Source organism: Citrus sinensis, chromosome 7 (genome assembly GCF_022201045.2).
Source record: "Citrus sinensis cultivar Valencia sweet orange chromosome 7, DVS_A1.0, whole genome shotgun sequence".
NCBI classification, from domain to species: domain Eukaryota; kingdom Viridiplantae; phylum Streptophyta; class Magnoliopsida; order Sapindales; family Rutaceae; genus Citrus; species Citrus sinensis.
This window is the reverse complement of record NC_068562.1, coordinates 9,806,178-9,814,890: the sequence shown is the minus strand read 5'-3', so window position 1 is coordinate 9,814,890 and position 8,713 is coordinate 9,806,178. Positions and strand designations below refer to the sequence as shown.

The 8,713-nt window shown below is 37.2% G+C and overlaps 1 protein-coding gene across 1 annotated transcript; it reads left to right on the top strand.

The window, feature by feature from the left end:
* Positions 1-7,821: 7,821 nt before the first annotated feature.
* LOC102625097 (thionin-like protein 2) lies at positions 7,822-8,436 on the top strand. Its single transcript, XM_006465506.3, has 2 exons — positions 7,822-8,186; positions 8,280-8,436. Exons 1-2 carry the CDS (start codon positions 7,844-7,846, stop codon positions 8,336-8,338), a joined length of 402 nt encoding a protein of 133 aa, XP_006465569.3. The 5' UTR covers positions 7,822-7,843; the 3' UTR covers positions 8,339-8,436.
* Positions 8,437-8,713: the final 277 nt, after the last annotated feature.

Below are 8,713 nucleotides of genomic sequence, written 5' to 3'. Positions count from 1 at the left end.
TAAAATGGACCTAGGTACCTCTTTATGAAGAGGGGACCTATGTCACTCTTTGTAGATACGAACGTTCGGCGTTTTGCCGAAAAGTTGCCCTTTGGGCGTTTAAAATAGACCTAGGTCCCTCTTTATGAAGAGGGGACCTAGGTCACTCTTTGTAGATACGAACGTTCGGCGTTTTGCCGAAACGTTTCCCTTTGGGCGTTTAAATTGGACCTAGGTCCCTCTTTATGAAGAGTGGACCTAGGTCACTCTTTGTAGATATAAACGTTTGGCGTTTTGCCGAAAAATTGTCCTTTGGGCGTTTGAAATGGACCTAGGTCCCTCTTTATGAAGAGTGGACTTAGGTCACTCTTTGTAGATACGAACGTTCGGCGTTTTGCCGAAAAGTTGCCCTTTGGGTGTTTAAAACGGACCTAGGTCCTTCTTTATGAAGAGTGGACCTAGGTCGCTCTTTGTAGAAAATGTATATTGGTCACCTTTTGTAGAAACTTACCTTTAGCGTTTTGTCGAATAGTCGCCCTTTGGGCGTTTTATCTAGAATGGACCTATGTCTTTCTTTATAAAAAGTGGACCTAGGTCGCTTTCTATAGAAAATGGCGTTTTGCCGAAGAGTTGCCCTTTGAGCATTTTATCTAGGATGGATCTAGGTTACTACTTATTGGGCCTATACTCATGTGGGCTTCTCTTTTTTTTTTTGTCGGGGCTTATTATAATTTTGGTGCAACACTATTTAAAATCTTAAGTTGCCAAAAACCATACAATGAAAAAGTCATATTTAAACATTCTCAGAAATAAGGTAGCTGCTATTCAGTTTTGAATCGAAAAGAAAATGGAGAAACAAACTGCTGTAATAGTTTTGATGGTCTCTTCGGTGCTAGGACTTTTTCTTGTGCAGTCAACAAACAACAGAGCAAATATTAGATAAGACGTGTGATCCTGAGCTAAATACCATTCAATGCAGACAACAGTGATTTGATAAGTGCACAAATATTCTAGACTCCTTCAAAACCCTTCAAGGTGCCAAAATTTCATCACTGTCAAAGTCATGGTTGGGCGGTGCCAAACCATTAACAATTTTCAAATTGGCCACCCAAATTGAAGTCCAAGGAGGTGCTGCCCAAGGAAAGAAAAAAAAAAGAGAAAACTTTGACAAAGAAGAAAGAAAAATCTGCAAATGGTGGTGCTCCATTTCGATTTTAGCATCCAATTTGTGAGAGAATAATAAGGAGAGAGCTTGAGAGATTTTAAGAGCTTAAAATAATAAAGCTCCTGAGAGTCTAGTGAGTGAGAGATTGGGTGTATTGGGATTCTGGATAGTGAGCCAAAATATTACAATACTTGTAATCCTCATATCACTAGTGAAATATTTTCTTTCTGTCTTCGCCTGTGGACATAGGTTAAAAGCCGAACCACGTAATTTCTGGTGTTCTCTTTTGTGCTTGTTCTTTATTTTTCTTCCAATTTTATTTTAGTTGCGTGTCTACTTCACCCACCAATTTCCTAACAGTGGTATCGGAGCTATTGATTGTATTTTTGGAGTCGGGTACTGTTCACATAGGGGGTACTATTCATATATATAGTACTGTTCACGTATACGATATTATTCATGTATACGGTACTGTTCATATATATGGCACTGTTTACGAGAAACGGTGGGAGTGATCCAAGAATTTTGTGGTTCAAAGCAGGAAATAGTGGTGTGAGTAAAGCAACTGTGTGGTTTTGTACATATCTAGGAAAGTTCTGTCACAAAGGCGATAAGAGCTTAAGGAGTTTGGGTTTTAAGTGGGACCATTGTGACCCCTCCAGTCTTTCCTAGGAACTTTTCTGGTGTGCATTCTCACATATACTCATAACTATTCAGGGTGGTACACTAGCTTGTGTGAGGTATTTATCAAAAAAATGGCGGTAAAGTATGAAATTAAGAAGTTCAACATGAATAATTTTTCGTTGTGGAAAATAAAGATGAAAGTTGTATTAAGGAAAAATAATTGCTTGGCAGTAATTGAAGAAAGGCCCATGGAGATAACTGATGATAAGTGGAACGAGATAGATGGCAACGCCATTTCTGATCTACACTTAGCACTTACGGATAGAGTATTATCCAGTGTGGCAGAGAAAAATACAGCGAAGGAAATATGGGACACTCTCATAAAATTATACGAGGCCAAGTCACTAAATAATAAAATCTTCTTGAAGAGGAAACTCTACACTCTTCGAATGGCGGAATCTACCATGGTAACCGACCACATCAACACTTTGAAGACTCTATTTTCACAACTCACAACGTTGGGTCATAATATAGTGGAGAATGAATGTGCAGAGCTTCTATTTCAAAGTCTACCAGATTCGTATGATCAACTCATCATCAACCTGACGAACAACAATCCAGCGGACAATTTAGTTTTCGACGATGTTGCAGCCTCCGTAATAAATGAGGAGAGCAGATGGAAAAATAAGGAAAACAGATAAGCAAGTTCGCAGCAAGCAGAGGCGCTATCAATGACGAGAGGGAGATCAACGGAACGTGGCCCTAGTGAGAGTTACAATCATGGTAGATCAAAATTCAAAAGTAAGAAGAATGTTAAATGCTACAACTGTTGCAAGAAAGGGCATGTCAAGAAAGAGTGTTGGAATAACCAGAAGAGAAAAGCGGGCAAAGAACCTGAGTCATCAAATGCTCAGGGGTGTGTAGCAAGTACCTCGGATGATGGCGAAATTCTCTACAGTGAGGCAACAACTATTTCAAAAGGTAGAAAATAACTATTTGATGTCTGGCTTATAGACTCAGGAGCTACCTGGCACATGACCTCTTGGAGAGAATGGTTCCATACATATAAACCTATTTGAGGAGGATCTGTATATATGGGTAATGATCATGCCTTGGAGATCGCTGGTATTGGTACTATCAAAATTAAAATGTTTGATGGTACAATTCGTACAATTGATAAGGTACTACATGTTGAAGGCCTGAAGAAGAATCTATTATCTCTGGGACAAATAGACAGTTATGGGTGCAAAGCTCATGTTGAAAATGGGATCATGAAGATTACTAGAAGCGCGCTTGTATTGATGAAGGCATAAAAGATCGGTACTAATCTATTCATGCTTAAAGGAGAAACACTACAGGAGGTTGATGCGTGTGTTGTGTCAAATGGAGAAGAATCAACGATGATGTGGCACTTCAAACTTGGTCACATGTCAGAACAAGGTTTGAAGATTCTCTCTGAGTAAAAATTGCTTCTAGGGCTCAAATTGGTAAGTTTACCATTTTGCGAGCACTGTGTTACAAGTAAGCAGCATAGATTAAAGTTCAGTAGATATATTGATAGAGGTAAATGCATTCTAGACTTAGTTCACTCTGATGTTTGGGAATCGCCAGATTTGTCCATGGGAGGTGCAAAATACATGGTGATTTTCATTTATGATTATTCCAGGAGATGTTGGGTGTATCCAATTAAGAAAAAGTCATATGCATTTCCAGTGTTTAAAGAATACAAAGTGCGGGTGAAACTTGAATCTGGTAAAAAGATCAAGTGCTTGAGGACAGATAGTGGTGGAGAGTATACAGACGGCGAGTTTTTTACTTTCTGTAAGTAAGAAGGTATTCAGAGGCAGTTCACGGTAGCATACACTCCTCAACAAAACGGAGTGGCAGAGCGGATGAACAGAACTCTTACAGGAAGAATAAGAGCTATGTTGAGAACTGTTGGTCTACCCAATTCATTCTGGGCAGAAAGTAGCCAAAACTGCCTGTTATATAGTAAATCGATCGCCATCTACAGCAATTGGGCTGAAGACAGCGATGGAGATGTGGACTGAAAAGCCAGCAGATTACTCCTACATACATGCATTTGGATGTCCTGTGTACGTGATGTACAATGCTAAAGAAAGAACAAAGTTGGATCCAAAATCTAGAAGATGTATCTTCTTGGAATATGTTGATGGAGTAAAGGGGTATCGTCTGTGGGACCCCACTGCCCACAAGATCATCATCAACAGAGATGTTATTTTTGTAGAAGATCAACTGTAAAGGAAAGATAGAGATGATGGCACTGTAAAAGAAAAGTCAGAGACTGTGCCGGTATATGTGGAAAATAATCCAGAAGATTCATATTCTTCTGAAACAGCACCAGAACACGAGGAACAAGAACCAATCGAGTCTAAGGCTCTAGAAGCTCGTCGGTCAACTCGTGAGAGACGACCGCTAACGTGGCACTCGGAGTATGTCACAGAGATCAATATTGCATACTGTCTTCTAACAGAGGATGGAGAGCCATTAACTTTCCATAAAGCTTTAAACAACTCAGATGTTGCTTTGTGGATGACAGCAATGCAGGAAGAAATTGAAGCTCTACACAAGAATAAAATATGGGAACTTGTACCATTACCACATGGAAGAAAAACTATTGGAAACAAATGGGTCTACAAGATCAAACGTGATGGCAATGACTAAGTGGAGCGGTATCGTGCACGATTAGTGGTGAAATGATATGCTCATAAAGAAGGTATTGACTTTAACGAGATATTTTCTAAGGTAATTCGACTCACAACAGTCAGAGTAGTCTTGGCAATGTGTGCTACATGTGACCTACATTTAGAGCAGTTAGATGTGAAAACTGCATTTCTTCATGGAGAACTTGAAGAAGAAATTTATATGCTCTAACCAGAAGGTTTTGCTGAAAAGGGAAAGGAGAACTTGGTTTACAGGTTGAACAAATCTCTATACGGTCTCAAACAGGCGCCGAGGTGTTGGTATAAAAGATTTGATTCCTTTATCATGAGCATTGGATACAACAGACTCAGTCCATACTATTGTGCATATTACAAAATGTTTGAAGATAATGATTTCATTATTTTGTTGTTGTATGTAAATGACATGTTGGTAGCAGGCCCCAACAAATATCGAATCCAAGAATTGAAGGCACAATTGGCTAGGGAGTTTAAAATGAAGGACTGGCGACCAGCAAATAAGATTCTAGGGATGCAAATTCATCGAGACAGAAATAACATGAAGATTTGGCTTTTACAGAAGAACTACTTGAAGAAAATATTATGGCGCTTTAACATGCAAGATTGTAAGTCAATTTCTACCCCACTTCATGTTAGTTTCAAATTATCCTCAAGTATATGTCCTAACAATGAAGCAGAGAGGAAGGAGATGTCTCGAGTACCGTATGCATCAGCAGTGGGAAGTTTGATGTTCGCTATGATTTGTACAAGACCAAACATTGCACAAGCAGTGGGAGCAGTCAGTTGATACATGGTGAATCCTGGTGGAGAGCATTGGATAGCTGTGAAGAGGATTCTGAGATACATCAGAGAAACCTTAGATGTTGCATTATGTTTTAGAGGATCAGAGTTTACTGTCGGGGCTATGTGGATTCAGATTTTACAGGAGACTTTGATAAAAGGAAATCCACTACTAGCTATGTTTTTACACTTGTGGAAGCAGCTATAAGCTGGGTTTCTAAACTGCAGACCGCTGTGGCTTTATCTACAACAGAAGCATAATACATGGCAGCTACACAAGCTTGCAAGGAAGCTATCTGGATACAAAGGTTATTGGAGGAGCTCGGGCACAAAGAAGAGAAAATTTCTGTGTATTGTGACAGTTAGAGTGCCTTGCACATTGCAAGGAATCCAGCCTTTCATTCCAGGACAAAACACATAGGAGTTCAGTATCACTTCGTTCGAGAAGTAGTGGAAGACGGAAGTGTGGATTTACAGAAAATCCATACGAATGAGAACCTAGCAAATGTTTTGACCAAGTCAATCAATGCTGACAAGTTTGTCTGGAGTAGATCCTCTTGTGGCCTAGCAGAAACGTAGGCAACATGATTATGGTGAAGCAGAAAAGATGGTGTGGAGATTGATTAATTCTCAATCTAATCTCCAAGTGGGAGAACGTCAAAGTCATGGTTGGACGGTGCCAAACCATTAACAATTTTCAAATTGGCCACCCAAATTGAAGTCCAGGGAGGTGCCGCCCAAGGAAAGAAAAAAAAAAAAGAAAAACTTTGACAAAGAAGAAAGAAAAATCTGCAAATGGTGGTTGGAACACCAAATGAAAGAAAAAAAAATTATTATTTTAATAGCCAATTTTGGCTATAAAAAGAGAGAGCTCCATTTCGATTTTAGCATCCAATTTGTGAGAGAATAATAAGGAGAGAGCTTGAGAGATTTTAAGAGCTTAAAATAATAAAGCTCCTGAGAGTCTAGTGAATGAGAGATTGGGTGTATTGGGGTTCTGGGTAGTGAGTCAAAATATTACAATACTTGTAATCCTCATATCATTAGTGAAATATTTTCTTTCTGTCTTCGCCCGTGAATGTAGGCTAAAAGCCAAACCACGTAATTTTTGGTGTTATCTTTTGTGCTTGTTTTTTATTTTTCTTTTAATTTTATTTTAGTTGTGTGTCTGTTTTACCCACCAATTTCCTAACAATAACCATCTACTATGAAGACTTAATTTTTAGTTCGTGATCATTGTAATGGGAAAGAATCAACTAATAAAGCCTAATAGTTAATCGTCGTCTGTGCATATCTTTGCTTTTCCATTAAGAAAAAGTGAAATTAATTCATGAATTATTCACGTCAAACAATAAGCCAATTATGATGGAAATTGAATTTAATTCATTTCTTCTAATCCTCCTCCCTTTACAAGATTGACTTAGGTATGTTAAACGACTGAGTTTGGGATTTGACAGAGAAAAACAAATGAATAAACCTTGACCATACATTATTTGACTTGTCCGTTACAGACGTGTATTAGGTACTCACACAAGTGAGTAATTTGTAAATGGCAAGTCAATTATCTAATATTTTCCCGTGTATATCAACACATTTATGGTTGTTTTGATGGGGATGGATTGGATATGCATAACAGCTCAATAATTACGGTTATGGCAAGAAAATAAAAAACGTGTTTAATATTAATCTATAATTAAATCATGAGCAGGAAAAAAGAAAGAAATTAAAATATTCAAGAAAAAAATGCACTTGATGTTAGGTATGTTAAACGACTGAGTTTGGGATTTGACAGAGAAAAACAAATGAATAAACCTTGACCATACATTATTTGACTTGTCCGTTACAGACGTGTATTAGGTACTCACACAAGTGTGTAATTTGTAAATGGCAAGTCAATTATCTAATATTTTCCCGTGTATATCAACACATTTATGGTTGTTTTGATGGGGATGGATTGGATATGCATAACAGCTCAATAATTACGGTTATGGCAAGAAAATAAAAAACGTGTTTAATATTAATCTATAATTAAATCATGAGGAGAAAAAAAGAAAGAAATTAAAATATTCAAGAAAAAAATGCACTTGATGTGTTCATCTATTTCATTAACTCTTCCAAAAATAAACAAATATACTTTCTTCCAATTTTTATAAAACACTTTATTTTTATTTTTATTTAATACCATATAAGACCCATGAAGTAATTTCAATATCAAGGATAAGAATATGAAATTAATTAAACAAAATAATTCTTTTTAATTATCATGAACCTCAGTTTTACTCAATCCCTAATTAATTTATTTAAACTTAAAATTCATGATCATTCCACCCTCAATGAAATATTTCTTAATGAAATAACGAAATTCATGAACAAGCCAAATCAGCTAGACCACTCGAGAAGACTAATAAGTAAACTGTTAGGTAGTATTCGGAGTATGCTATTAATTATGAAAGATTCGGACATTGATTTCTTGAAGAATTTGTCGTACGACAGCTTCCTGATTTCTTTTAGAAATAAATGATATTTTCATACAATTAATTAATATCGATCTTATCCTTTCAGTTCAATTCCTATATAATAAACCCGTCTCGGGATGTTATTTTCATCACATATTCTCTTGCAAAGAATTCAAAAATTAAGAAAAATGGAGAAACAGCAAGTTCTTAAGTTCATTGTAATGGTTTCAATCATGTTGGGGCTTCTCGTTGGACAGCCTACAGCTGATGGTACTTGGGATTGCTACGAGGATTGCTTCTATGATTGTGTAACAGGGGGACTTGGCATAATTCTGCAGCCTACTGCATGTCACATTAAGTGCGCGAAACAGTGCGCATTTGGAGGAACCTCTTTAGAATCTAGGAATGACCCCCAGTCCTTCTGCAAGCTTGGCTGTGTTACTTCAAAGTGCACCAAGCTGGACACCAAAGAGAAACCTGGTAATTTATTTAAACTCAATCTCTCATCTTTCTCAAAAGTAATCTCAATCTCAATCTCTCACTAATTTTTGCTTGTTTTCTTTATGTTGTTAGGGGAAAAGAAAGGTGAAAGCTGTGTGGATTCCTGCTCAAAGACATGCACCAAGCTATAATTTTTATCATTTACCACTCAAGAACTCTATATGCTATCATATTAATATGTGATAAATAAATATGTGCTATTGGAATGAATAAAGTTTACTGAATCTTATGCCTCTTCCTCTTTTTTTTTTCACTTTCGGCGTTTTTGTAGTCTTGATCCGTGGCTTTATAAATATTTGGATAAGGCTATTTGCAACGTTAAACTGTTCTTTTAAAACCGTTGACATATTGAGCGTAATGTGATTACAATTTTCACATAAAGGTGGATCTTGAAAGTACTTCCTCAATCCTCACGTGTGGCTAGCACGCATCAGCACAATCTTTATATCAATCGTGTATATAATGGCAATTCACCTCTTGTTCAATCTGAGAGAAAAGTCAACTGG